This window comes from Lissotriton helveticus, chromosome 2_1 (genome assembly GCF_964261635.1).
Source record: "Lissotriton helveticus chromosome 2_1, aLisHel1.1, whole genome shotgun sequence".
NCBI classification, from domain to species: domain Eukaryota; kingdom Metazoa; phylum Chordata; class Amphibia; order Caudata; family Salamandridae; genus Lissotriton; species Lissotriton helveticus.
The window spans coordinates 106820954-106834998 of NC_136059.1; the positions used below are offsets into that span (position 1 = coordinate 106820954).

General features: G+C 45.8%; 1 protein-coding gene across 2 annotated transcripts in view; it reads right to left on the minus strand.

The window, feature by feature from the left end:
• Nucleotides 1-10503: 10503 nt before the first annotated feature.
• The window catches only part of LOC144817764 (C-type lectin domain family 4 member F-like), a 484664-nt gene continuing 481122 nt past the window's right edge, over nt 10504-14045 (minus strand). Inside the window, exon 7 of one of the 2 annotated variants that reach the window (XM_078674558.1) lies at nt 10504-10801. In XM_078674558.1, coding sequence (XP_078530684.1) covers nt 10651-10801 — 151 coding nt within the window. In that variant the 3' untranslated portion in view covers nt 10504-10650. The remainder of the gene's footprint in view (nt 10802-14045) is intronic. The other variant, XM_078674561.1, reaches the window with a different exon arrangement.

Genomic DNA, 14045 nt, shown 5'->3' on the forward strand with positions numbered 1-14045 from the left:
CACACATGTACCACTGAGATATACATTCACTCACTAACACACCCAAACACACACTCATCCATCCCTACAGTCCATCACAGATGCACTCTTGAAACTATGCACCCAGTGAATCACCCACTCACACATCTATGCACAGTCACACACCCCCCCCCACACAAACACTGCCCATACAGATACTCAGACAACCAATCAATAACTCATATAGACACTCATGTAGCTATTCACAAACCCATGCAGCCGCTTACACACCAACAGACAGACGGATACAGACATTCACAAAGTTTAGTCGCTCACCCATGCATTCAGTAAAATACGTTGAATCACTCACTTATAGAGGTAATCACGCGCCTACTAAATCATCCATTCAAACAGTTATACACCCACTCATTCTTCAATATGCCTTTCCCTAAATATATTAAACATATTTAAACTTTACAGAAACAGTCACTGGATGATGTCATCAGTGTTGTCATTTGAAATGTCATCAGTGATGTAATCAGCGATGTCACTGACCATGCCATGAGTGATGTAATATGTGACATCATCAGCAGTGCATTGCAGGGGCGCGAGTTATAGTTAGCTGAACTAACTATAATGGGGGAATTTCTATGGTTTTGTACGTGTGAAATGTCCAGCTAACTATAACGCACCTGAAACCTATGGTTTTTCAGTGAATTTCTAAGGTTTTTTAAAATGCTAATTTCTAACTATAATGTGCCTGAAACCTATGCTTTTTTTCAGTGAATTTCTGTGGTTTTTTAAATGCTAATTTCTAACTATAACATGCCTGAAACCTTTGTTTTTTTCAGTGAATATATATATATATATTTTGTTTTTGCAGATTTAAATAGCGCAAACTCGACCCAAAGGTATTGGAGCGCTTACCTAAGCATCATTTACGAAGGACCCAAACTTGACGTTATTACACGGACTGCATGCTTATGCACTGTGAATTGCTCTGTGCTGCAGAAACATTATATTTTTATATTGTGGCAGGGGCGGATTGGCAATGCGGGCATTCGGGCATGGGCCGAAGGGCCGGTGTCTCAGTGCACTCTGTGGACCATTCCCCTCCCCCATTTCCCAATCCACAGAGAGCACTGACAGGGCAAGGAAAGGAGCTTCGCTGGGTGACCATTCAGTGATTATCAGCTGTGGCCTCTCCTTGACCCCCAGCCCTGCCACGCAATCACGCTGATGGCGGGCTGGGGAGGGGTGATTGTGCGCAAGAATCGGATTTCTAGGGGGCCATGAGTTGCTCAGGCCATTGAGCCATTTTCACCTCAGCCACCCTGGGGCCGACGCAGCCCTGAAACTGTGTTTACATTAACACCTTGCCCACAGCCCTTCTCATTCACGGCATAGTGGGCGAGGAAGAATGGGTCTCGCTGTGGTGGCCAGGTGATGTTGGTAACTCGCACCATCTTCACCTTAGCCCCACCCCCCACTCCCATGGATGGCCCAGCAGCTGTGTTTTTTGCTTTAACCCCTCTCTGGCCAGCCCATTGCCATGAGGCTGGGGAGGGCTGAGTAATTTACAAATACCTGGGGCCTTTCTGTTTTTCAGGTGCTCCTTCACTGGAAGGCTGGGGAATATTTTTTTAGTAGAAAGTGGCCTCACTGTTTTCAGATTCTCCTGTGCTAGAGGGCTGAGGAATAATTTTGAAATAGAGAGGGCCTTTACTGTTTTTCTGTTGCTCGAGGGCTGGGGAATACGTTTTTTATTAGAAAGGGGCCTCACTGTTTTCAGATGCTCCTGCGCTGAAGGTCTGGGGAATAATTTTGTAATAAAAATGGACCTCGCTGTTTTTAAGTTGCTCAGCTTGTAGGACATTGTCACCTTTGCCCTGTGTCATTCCCAAGAATTACATCCTCACACTTACATTCTTTGGGTATTTCATGAAAGGACACGCCCATGAATGTGAGCCACGGCCCGCCGAATGTGGGGCACACCCCGCAAATGTGGGCCATATATGCACCGCAAATGTGGGCCACTTTTTTCGTCAGTGCCCGGGCCAAATTGTGATCCCAATCCGATCCTGTATTTTAGCACACTGCAGTGCTTGGTGCGTGCATTGATCCTGATGCTTCAGTGCCTACTGTAAATTGTGCATATGTGTGCTGTTCGCTGGAGGCGTGAAGCAGTGCTCATCTGCATGTCACCAAGCACCCCCTGCTAACGAGCCTCATGCCATGTCTGGGGGTGTCATCTGTTTCCATGCACATCAGCAACATATCCATGGCCTCTTTGAAGCGGAGCCGCCTTTACCATTTCAGTAGATTGCCAAAGTGTTTCCTATCTGCAAGCAGCATGGAGGAACACATTGGCAACGGTTCCAATGCTCTGGCCAGTGCTTGTTTGAAGAGCCATGGGGTATTCAGCGCTGCCTTTCGCTCTCCTCTCCACAGTGGCGAACATACGCACAGATTTTGTTTGTGACTCGAACAGTGGCCCGTAGACTACGGGCCTCATTTATGAGAAATGACGCATTTCTGCATGAAAGCAGCGATGCGTCATTTCTCAGTGCGCACTCCTTGCGACATACCTGATGCGTCATATTTAATGTATGACGCATCATGTCGCAAGGAGTTACAGATACGTCAGTATTTCTGACGTACCTGTAAGCGCAAAAGTGATGCATTGCTGGAGTGTGTCACAAAATTGACGCAACTCCAGCAATGCGTCCTTTCACATGGGGCAAGCCCCATGTGAAAGGGCCTGCATCAGTCTTACGCCTGCTGTGAGGCAGGAGCAAGATTTTGACGCAACCGCGTCCTAGAAGTGAAGCAGTGAAGTCTCATAGGTTTCACTGCGTCTCTTCTACGAGGCTTTTTGCGGGGGAACGCCCCCCCTGCATATATTATACCTGATGCAGGTATAATGTAGCGCAGGGGTTTACAAACTGACACATCTGCTTAGATGCATCACTTTGTAAATAGTGCGCAACAGGAGGCATGTTTTATGCCGCCGATGCAGCACAAAAAGTGACGCATCGGAAGAGCAAAACTGACGCAAGGCCTCATAAATGAGGCGCTCCGTATCTCCAAACCAAAAAATAGAGCTCAAAGCTCGCAATAAAATGTCCTCAGCTATAAAAGCATCTTTCGCTTTTCTATACTTCTATTATAAAGAGAGAACTGGAACCTTTGAGGCGGGTAAACTCAAGAAGTACAGCACCAATCACAACACCCAATACACCATTGTAAAGGGTAGTTTCAGCAGATGGACATAGGCTATACAGCTGGCCACCATATACATTAGAAAGGTCAAAGAACATTAGGGGTAAAGTAGTCCCTTGAGGGCGTTGTCATGGGCGCGTTAAACACCACTGGGCGTGTCATGGGCGTGTTATGGGCGTGTGAATGGGTGCGTACTATAATCAATGTTCAAGCCCGTTCGGAAAAAGTGGGCGTGTTGTGGGTGTGGTCGTGGGGCGAGGAGTGTCATCAAACAAGATGCGCCGCCGCATCATGCGCCCCGTGAATCATGCGCCCCGTGAATCATATGGGCGTGTAAATGGCCGCATACTAAAATCAATGTGCAAGCCCATTCCGAAAAATATTAATTAACATAAAAAGGGGCGTGGCCTGCAACAGCAATGTGCGCGCCCATTCACGCTCCACCATACCCTCATGATTGGATGCGTCAGCATGGTCACAAGGGGTTGCACTGCAAGGAAGTAAAACAAGCATTTGCAATGCAATAGATCTCGCATTAGGAAAGTTTGAGGTATTGGTATTGCAAATGACAAATATTTTATTTATGTGTTGGTATTGAAAGTAGGGAAATTACTAGCTTTGTCATTTACAATGCCAATATTTTTAACTTTTGCAAACGTGACACCTATAGCATTCTAATGCAATATGTGTTGTATTTACTTGACTTTGAAGTATTAATATTACAAATAACAATGGCTTTTATTTGTTTTAATAATTAATACTTAAATAAAAGTTATTGTAATGTATAATGGCAATAGCTTAAACTTTTGTAAATAACTTATATGAAGATTGTGTTCAGTGTATTTTACTGTGATGAAAATCCAAGAACAGAAGTGAAATATTAACATTATTTTGTAACATTTCTAATAAAGCTTAAAACATTGAGAGAACATATTAGAACCAGTTGATGTTGATTGGTTGCAAAGAGTGATGCTGTGGCGTTCAGTGATGCTGTGGCCTTCAGTGGTGCTGAGTGATGCTGTGGCCTTTAGTGGTGCTGAGTGATGCTGTGGCCTTCAGTGGTGCTGAGTGATGCTGTGGCCTTCAGTGGTGCTGAGTGATGCTGTGGCATTAAGTGGTGCTGTTGTTTTGAGTGGTGCTGTGGCGTTGAGTGTTGCTGTGGCGTTGAGTGTTGCTGTGGCGTTGAGTGATGCGGTGGTGTTGAGTGGTGCGGTGGTGTTGAGTGGTGCTGTGGCGTTGAGTGGAGCTGTGGTGTTGAGTGGAGCTGTGGCGTTGAGTGGAGCTGTGGCGTTGAGTGGTGGTGTGGCGTTGAGTGGTGCTGTGGCGTTGAGTGGTGCTGTTGCGTTGAGTGGTGCTGTGGCGTTGAGTGGTGCTGTGGCGTTGAGTGGAGCTGTGGCGTTGAGTGGTGCTGTTGTGTTGTGGGGTGCTGTGGCATTGAGTGGTGCTGTGGCATTAAGTGGTGTTGTGGCATTGATTGGTGAAGTGGCATTGAGGGGTGGATTTGGAGGTTGGAGGGTGGAGTTGGAGGGTGGAGTTGGAGGGTGGAGTTGGAGGGTGGAGTTTGAGGGTGGAGTTGTAGGGTGGAGTTGTAGGGTGGAGTTGTAGGGTGGAGTTGTAGGGTGGAGTTGTAGGGTGGAGTTGTAGGATGGAGTTTGAGTATTGTGAGGGTGAGGGTGAGGGTGAGTGAGTGCGTGTAAGGATGAGGGTGTGACGGTGTGTGAGGGTGTGGGGATGTGAGGGTGAGGGAGGGTGAGGGTGTGTGAGGGTGACTGAGGTGAGGGTGTGAGGGTGATTGAGGGTGTGCGTGTTGTGAGAGGGGTAAGGGTGTGAGGGTGAGTGAGGGTGTGTGAGGATGTGGGTGTGAGGGTGTGATGGTGAGTGATGGTGTGTGAGGGTGAGGTGTGAGGGTGAGTGAGGATGTGATGGTGTGTGAGGGTGATAAGGTGAGGTGAGGGGGTGTGAGGGTGGGAGGGTGAGAGGGTGTGAGGGTGAGAGGGTGTGTGATGGCGTGTGATGGTGTGTGAGGGTAAGTGAGGGTGTGTGAGGGTTAGTGAGGGTGTGTGAGGGTGAGGGTGTGTGAGGGTGAGGGGGTGTGAGGGTGAGGGGGTGTGAGGGTGAGGGGGTGTGAGGGTGAGAGGGTGTGTGAGGGTGAGGGGGTGTGAGGGTGAGGGGGTGTGAGGGTGAGAGGGTGTGTGAGGGTGAGGGTGAGGGGGTGTGAGGTTGAGGGGGTGTGAGGTTGAGGGGGTGTGAGGGTGTGTGAGAGTGGGATGTGTGAGGGTGGGTGAGGGTGTGAGGGTGAGTGAGGGTGTGTGGGTGAGTGAGGGTGTTTGAGGGTGGGTGAGGGTTGTGCACAGAGGAGACGAGTAGGGTCAAAAACGGAGCCATTGCTGGGACTTTTCTGGTAAAATACATGATGAGAACCCAGGCCAGTATAATGCTGTCTTCTGCGTGCAAGTCTGGGCGCCCCCCCCTCCAATCGGGGGGGGGCGAGTTGGCAGGAAGCTGGGGAGGGTTTAAATAAGGGCACAAAGCCCTGAGTTACCACAACCCCCCCCCCTTGCAATGAGAAGAAGGAGTGAGGAATCGCCGGGAAGAGGAACAACTGACCTGAGGACAAGACCTGAAACCTGACCGTGAGCAGCGAGTTGGAGCAGAGCAAGTGCGATTCGCAAGGACCGGAGGCGCGAGGGCAGCGATTCACAAAGACCACGGGGGGACAAGCTGAAGAGTTTTCAGGACTTACGGGGCATTTGAAGTCAATACAGCAGTGCCTTGGGTTGAGGCAGGAGGCCCAGCCTGGAGTTACGAGGACCAGCGATACAGTCATGCATCGCAAGGCGGGTATAGGTGTGGGCGGCGGTGCCCCCGATACGGCGGATGTGTGAGAATAGAGCTGACCTCGGGTCGGGATCCAGAAGGTTGCTGGTAGCATAGGCGGACAGAGGGTGGGGGTGCAATGTAGCTTAATCAAATATGGCTTTACATGGAAGGGATTTAATTACAGGCACCCCCATTTGCAAAGGCATCAATCGGCGCACCACGTCTGGAAGTGTCTTCATTGCGAAAGTCTCTTTGTGGATAGTTGAGCATAAAGGCCACGCTGCTATGTTAATTTTCGCGACACCGCGGGGGTAAGAGTGGAGTTGAGTCAAAAACAGCTGAAAGTTCCCCCCTCCCCCAATAAAACAGCCCCCATAGGAGGCGGGAACCACTTGTCTAGTAAGGGCGATGTAGCATGTTACATAGTGCCACAAGAGAATTGTAGCTAAGCTTTTATTGTTGCAACCAGAACACGATGAGCACGGTTCCAGCAGCGCGCAGGGTTTGCTGCGAGGTGTTCGAGGCAGCAGTGAAACAGGAGGCGGTTCAACTCACAGGGCGCACGGTACTCGGTAATTTAGCAGATAACGTTTGTTCAAGTGGGTTGAAGTACGTTCTCAGTTGGAGCAGACAGCAGCTAATTCATGCTATGGCAGCATACGGTGATAATAAAAGAGTGTTTTCCGTTTCTAAGGTGCTTTTAGAAGTGCAGGTTGTTTTTAATGTATCACGAATTATTGTTTATTGTATCAGTCTGTACGTATTTATTTATTTAGGTAACACTTAATGCTTCTAAAAGCAACAGAACTTGGTAGTAAGCAAAGCCCCAAGCAGGTAGGAAATACAATAAGGTCAAGGTAGGAATACGGATGCATTTGTGACAATGGCGCAAGCCCATTGGAAAGGATAGGCCCCTTGCTCTCGAAGAAGGCTTTGGAACAGACGGTAATTTAAATTTTAAAAAAAGCCTTTGATGCAGCAGGAGGCAGAGAGCAGGGGGCGGAGCGGGAAGAGCTGCTGGCGTGGGAGGGTGATTGATGGGCGGGGCAGTGCTGGGGAAACCTTTGATGTGGCCTGGCGAAATGCTGCTGGCAGTGGGAAGGCTCGGGCATGCTCGTCCACGAGGCATGCACTTTCGAAAATACGCTGGAGAGCCTTTGCTTGGCCTGAAGTATGGTTTGGCTGCATTAGGGCTGTTTTCCTATTCCTGTGGAATAGGAAAGGCGAGCCCTAAAAAAAAAAAGGACGCGGCTTCCCGAAACATTCACGATCCGCCTTGACGTTGCGATCCGTTTACAGACACTACATAAAGATTCACTCATTTTGTGAAGTTGCTTTTACTCACAAGGGCTCAGTTACACGGCTACAGTGGACACTGAAGACAGGCAGCGTACGCCGGACAATGATTCAAACTCAGGACGCACACACAACCAAGGAGCTAAAAATACAAACAACGCGCAGGCACTCAAACAAGCCCTTGCAAACGCACATTCACGCCGGCCAATCATTAAAACTCACGACGCACACACATTACAATCATACATTTTCATACCCGGACAACGTCTGGACGAGCTGCTAGTCTATTATAAAACGTTTATATGATTGGGATTTCCCTGTTTAAGTATTTCATTCTAAACGCCAGAAATAGTGAATGTAAAGAAGCACTGGCTCGATTGGCATGAACATTTTATTTTACTTTTGACATAGAAAGAATGTTATCTGTTTTCCATGCCTGACGTTTAAAAAAAAAATCATAAACACATCCCTAAATCAGACTTCTGCCTTCCTTCTACATCCGTTGGCCTGGCATTCTCATTTTGATCAGTGGTTTGTTCCTGAATCCTTTTGCCACGCGCACTACCAAATAAAACCCAGAGGTAAAGAGGCTTGAGTAGACAGACAAAGTACCTTGGGTGAACATAATTCATCTAGTGATGGTATCTGTTCCCATGCATTCTTGTATATGGCTGAGTCACTTGCTGGCTGCAGGGTGTGAATATCTGTGCTCTGTTTGTTTACGTTTGAGCGGTGTATTCATGCAGACAGTGGGGGGGACAGTGGCTGCATGGTGTCTTGTGGCCCGTTTGCATCTCATCCACATAGTAGTGGGGAGGGGGACACATAAGGGTTACCTTTCATATTGGATATAGCTTTGACAGAGACCGAATTCATTCCAACCTCTTCGGACATCATTCGGGACCCTGCACAAGTCGTGTGCAAATCTGAAAGTAGGCTCCTGTCTCACTTTGATGTGAGCTCAGCTCATACCAGTGCACTGCTGTCGGCTAGCCCAGCCTCATCTTGGGAACTTCCAGGCCCCTTAAGCTCTCCTGTTGGTTTAGCTCCTCGCTTCCTTCCTATTTCTGGCTTTCTTTCAAATGGACTATAGCATGAAAGATGTGTGCCCTGCGTTTGCAATTGTGAACCCTCATCGCTCCCTGCTGCTCTCACAAGGACTGTGCCAAGGAGGTGAGTAGCGGTCACAGAGGTTGTGATTGGTGAAGAATGGCTTGGGTGTTTTTCAGTCGCAATGTTTGGTAACAAGTTATCATGGAAATGTTCACTTGGTTGAAACTCAGCTAACTTCCTTGGAAACAGAGTAAATCAAACCAGCTCTGGCATCCGAGTACCAGGAGTCCCACTTCACTGAAAATGTTAATACAAACATGACTGGCACAAATCCTAGACAATTGTAGCGGTTTTTACCTCGTTAATGTTCATGTTGCACATTTGGTACTTACCATGTTTATGCTTGCTTTTCACAGTTTAAAAAAAATATCTGCACTGCCGAGACTGAAACTCCAATTCTCCAAAACCTAAATATGCCAAGTCCTTCTGGTTCTTTTAACCACACACTCTACAACTGAGCTAAATGTGTGCTTCAATGTGGGGTCACTTTTAACCAATTGTTTAACTGTGTTCCAGTGCTCTTACCTCATCTGGAGTAGCGCTTTTCCCTCAACTTGTACACAACTGGTGAAATGTCTATTTACATTTTAATGTTTTTTAAGAAAATTCTTCTTCAAATTTGATGACCTAGCTCATGGGTACCCACAAAAATGTGTCCGGGGGGCCTCAAAGTGCGATCTGTGGTATGACAGAGGGCCGCACTAATGCCAGCAGGATGGGCATAGGGGGCTGGGTAGGCCAGGGATTTTACTCGGAGGTCTAGAAAAATGTTAAATAAATGGTCAAGCATTTAGTTGCATTTCATTTATTTATTTATTTATTTTATTTATAAAGTTTTATATAGCACAAACAAGATGCAAAAGGATATCAGAGCGCTTTACAATAGGGTGGAAGGAAGCACATAAATGCAATATCGACAACAAGTAAGAATAAGAAACGAGAATGATCTCATAATTACAGGACAATTGCATGTTAATAAATGCTTGCCTTTTTATTTAAAAAAAAATTCTGAATATTAGTGCTCAGCAGCTAAACAGCACTGTGTGCTGCTGTTCACCAGTGGGGCCGCACATAAAGGTCAAGAGGACTGCACTTTGAGTATCAGTGATCTAGCTAAATAAAATCTGTCCCTTGACTTCATTCAGCTAACTGTGTATATTCCTGAATCAGACTGCATGGCCCAGTGTATAGTAACTGCCTGGTTATTCGATCCCTGGCGGCACAGCACCCACGATAATATACTGCATCGCTAAAAACTCGTACGGTGCCAAAACCACTGCACTCGAAACCAAAACACATAGATAAAAGATATTCGGGCATATTATCAAGGGGGTTTATCTCCACTTTTTTGGCTTTTAAAAGCCAAGAAAGCGGAGATAAAATGATCTCCCTATTACCTAGCTGTCGCTAACACCAGTTAGCGACAGCTAGTAGGAGATAGCGACCATCTTGGGCCCCACTTTGCATGTCAGTGATATTTATCACTAATGACATGCAAAGTGGGCGTGCCAAGATGTTAGCGACTGGAAACAGTCGCTAACATCGCTATCTCCTATTACCAACTTTTGGAGATATTCGTGCTAAGCGCGAATATCTCCAAAAGCTAACACCTGCCCTGAGCAGTTCTTAGCCATGTTATCCAATGGGAGGTGGATAACATGGCTAAGAGCATTAGCTCGGTAATGCATGAATATCGCTGACTTTTCAGCGATATTCATGCATTGCGGCCGATTTTTATCGCATTTGCGATAAACCTTGGTAATACCAAGGTTTATTTCCGATAAAAATCGCCGCAGCTCAGCGATAAAGTTTTGTCTCTAACCACTAACCAAGCAATAGCGATAATTATCGCTATTGCTTGGTAATATGCCCCATTGTTATTTACACTGCCAATAGCTGTAACTCTCGCAAATGCGAGACCTATTGCATTGCAAATGCTTGTTTACATTGTTGTCAGGTGGCCCCTATCTGTCTTCCCAGCAAGATAGGGCACTTCTGGGTCATACTTATGGCGAGAAACTGTGATTTGGACTTGACAAGCGGCATCATGATGAATACGTTGTAGATTTGGAAAAATAATTTGAGACACAAAAGTAAAGAAAACACTTTTTACTTAATTTCAGGAATATATTCATATTGTTATGCAAGGTTTCACCTCGACACCAAGGAGGCTGTTCAACAATCAGGACTCTGAATCGTGGGGGTCGTTTGTTGTCATTTCATGAAATATATCCACTTTCATCATTTTTTAAGGCATTGTTTTTTGCAAATCCACTTCGAGTGAATGGTGCAGAGAATGTCGTACCATCTGCCACCGCTGACCATCTCAGCACAGTGTTCGGTTTGTCCCTCTGGGGTCATCCAGTTGTCAGGTTGATTGAGGGCCCAAAAACTGTCAAGAAAAAATGAAATAACTGCAAATGCCAAAAAAATAAAATAACTGCAACCACCTACAGCTTTTGTTCTTACAAAGATGTTGTTCTCCAGTGGGAGCACTGTGACAGCAAGCAGGCGAGATGAAAAGAGGGTGAAAGAAAGGAAGACGATTAAACAGACATATTGAAACTTTGCAGCAATTCAAAATACATTTTTTCTTAATTTTTGCTGCTTGTATAATATGTAAAGAAGCAAAAAGAAATAGTGTATCATCAAGAGCAAACGGAGGAGTTCTTGGGCCCAACCGTGGTGGGTGTGGCCTTTTAACTCCTGCTGTCTAGGGCCCGACCTGTTGTGGGTCCCGAGTAAAAGGGACTTTTATTACCCCTTCAGCACTTGACTCTCAGTGGTAGCGCGTCGCGAGCATTCCGAGGTTTCTGTGAGGGAGGTGGTGCAAGCTAAGCAAAGGTAACTGAAACAGTGACACCAAAAATGTGATTATCTAGTTCAATACTTACTTTTGGTAAGAAAAGAAGCATCTATGACAGACACAAGATAAGATTTAGCACCCTAAATAACACAAACCGACGTCTCTCAGGGTGTGCACTCACGCAGTTTCCTAGTCAGTGTCATCCAGATCCCTCCTCCACGTTCGCAATTGTGTCGCTGGCGGTTTACTCGGGATGACCCCACAGGTGCTGCCTGCACCAGCAAGCAACAACAAAGGGGCATATCATCAAGGGGCCGTGATAGAATTATCGCCGCTTTAGCATCTGTTTTCGGGTGAAAAGCGGCGATAATTTTATCGTATTATCAGCAAGGACCCGCTAGCGCGTGATTCCATGCCTCAGCGCCCGTTTACTTAACGCCCAGCATCGCAACGCTAATGATATGCAAAGTGGGAGTACCTTACTAAAATAAAGTGGAAAATGTCGGTGACACAACTTCCTCTTGTTATCAATCTGGCCGTAAACCCGCGTAGCGATGATAAAAGTAGCGCTAACAGCGCTTATTGCTGGTTTCAGAACGCCTGCTTTCTATCTGACTTAGCCATGATATCCTAAGGGAGGTGGATTGTAAGTATAAGTCCACCTGGCCCTATCATCAAGGATTTGCCTATCGCTGTGTTTTTATCGCTGGATTTCCTGCGATAATCGCACATTTTGCCGCTATCGCTGGATTTGTTATTGCCTTGGAGATACGCGTTGCTGATAACGCGCTATTTTGGTGATTTAATCACGCTATAGCCGGCGATAATTAAACTTGCACTAAGCGCGCTTAAAGATAATTATTGCTAGCTGTTGCTGATATGCCCCAAAGTCTCACTTTGGCCCTGAGAATTTCTCTCGCAATGATGCAATTGCGCTTTAGTGCTACTTCATCCAAGTCGCAAAAGGCCTACTGGCCCTGCTTCTGTCTTACCCAGCTGCAGCTTGAAGTAGTGTGCAGGAGCTGGGGTATGCCTTCCCATGCCCTACTGATGAGTTAGATGCACTCTGTCTTCCCGCAGTCTGCCGGGGTGGAACGCTGAGATGGTCGTGGTCGGTGACAGCTTCCAGGGGCAGCAAGCCACTTCTCCTTCACGTTTCGTGCAAGTAAGGTGACGGGGCAACAGCGGTTAGCACTTACTAAATGTAATAAGGCAACCTAATGTTATCCTAGGGGACAGGTAGGCTATACAGTAGTGAAAAGCTGAGGGGCATATTATCAAGAAACAGCGTTAAAATTATCACCGCTTTAGGCGCAGAAAACTGCTGCTAAAGCGGCGATAATGGGCTTGATAATATGCCCTTGAGAATTCTAATAGAAGCCCATGTTCTGGTGTCAACATGGGCTTCTATTAGAATTCTCCAGGGCATATTATCAAGCCCATTATCGACGCTTTAGCTGCAGTTTTCTGCCGCTAAAGCAGCGATAATTTTACCGCCGTGCTTGATAATATGCTGCGGAGTTTTTCTCTACCAAGGCAGGTAATTGCCTGTCCAATCTTTCGATTACAATGCACCCTCCCTATGAGCTACCTAGGTCCTACCATAGGGGTGACTTAAAAGCAATAAAGGGGAGTTTAAGGCTTGGCAAGGGGTTATATTGCAAAGTCAAATTGGAAATTTAAAGCTGCATGCAGACTGCAATGGAAGATATGGGACATGTTTTAAGGGCTACTTAGGTTGATGGCATAATAAGTGCTGCAGACCTACTGGTAGTATAAGGCCCTGGGTATATGGTACGCAACTCTACAAGGGACTTATACATAAATTAAATATGTCAATTTGCTTTAAGCCATGTTTAAAGGAGAGAGCAGACACATTTTAGCACTGGTCAGAAGTGGTACGGTGCACAGAGCCCTAATGCCAACAAAAACAAATTCTGCAAAAATGGAGGAGTGAAAGCATGAAGTTTGCGAGTGACCCTGCCGAGAGCGTCGAGTCTAAAACAGAGGAACAGTATGATGTGTATTTATAAACCATTTATTTTCCTCTCTGAGGAATTACACCAAACTACTGTTTTACAAACACAACCTAATGATATAAAAGTTCTCTACTGTACGACTTGAATTCTGATATAACACAGAAAAATAAATGTTAAAAGGAAAATAAAATCAGTCATTTATTAAGTATTAATGAGGTTCTAGTACAGTAATTAAGATCATTTAATTAATGTTCTGATTCAGAGTTTGGCAGATGTGCATTCTGTCACAAACCTGATGGATATCCTGTCCGCCTTATTAGGATATATTGAGTTTATAGTAAGGCAATGGAACAGTAAAAAAATGGAAAACACATATAAAGCAAGCATTTGCAATGCAATCGGTCTCTCCTTTGGGACCTTATATGTATTTAGCTATGCAGCACATTTGCCTGGGTACTGAAACATCTACTGTCCTTTAACATTGAGGAAAAATAAGCACAAAGCACCAACTTGTGTGATACGCCTTGTATGGGAACACTTGGAGAGAAATAGAGCCTTTCAGCAGGAAATAATATAGCATAAAGCTCTGTTTTCAACTTAAAATCAGGGCATTCGCTGGTCATATCACTGAAAATACAAGATTTGAAAAAAATATTATTGACTAAGGGTGCTCATGGAAGAAAATTTCTATGGACTGGAATCTAGAGAATGCAAAAAGTGATTCTGGTATTTTACTGACCTTTGCTGGCCGTTTTCTCTCAAGAAAGTTAATTAGAGGAAATTGCCAAAAAAAAAAGAAAGTCCCTCAGCAGAAACCAATTCTGGTATTTTACTGACCTCTGCTGGTCGTT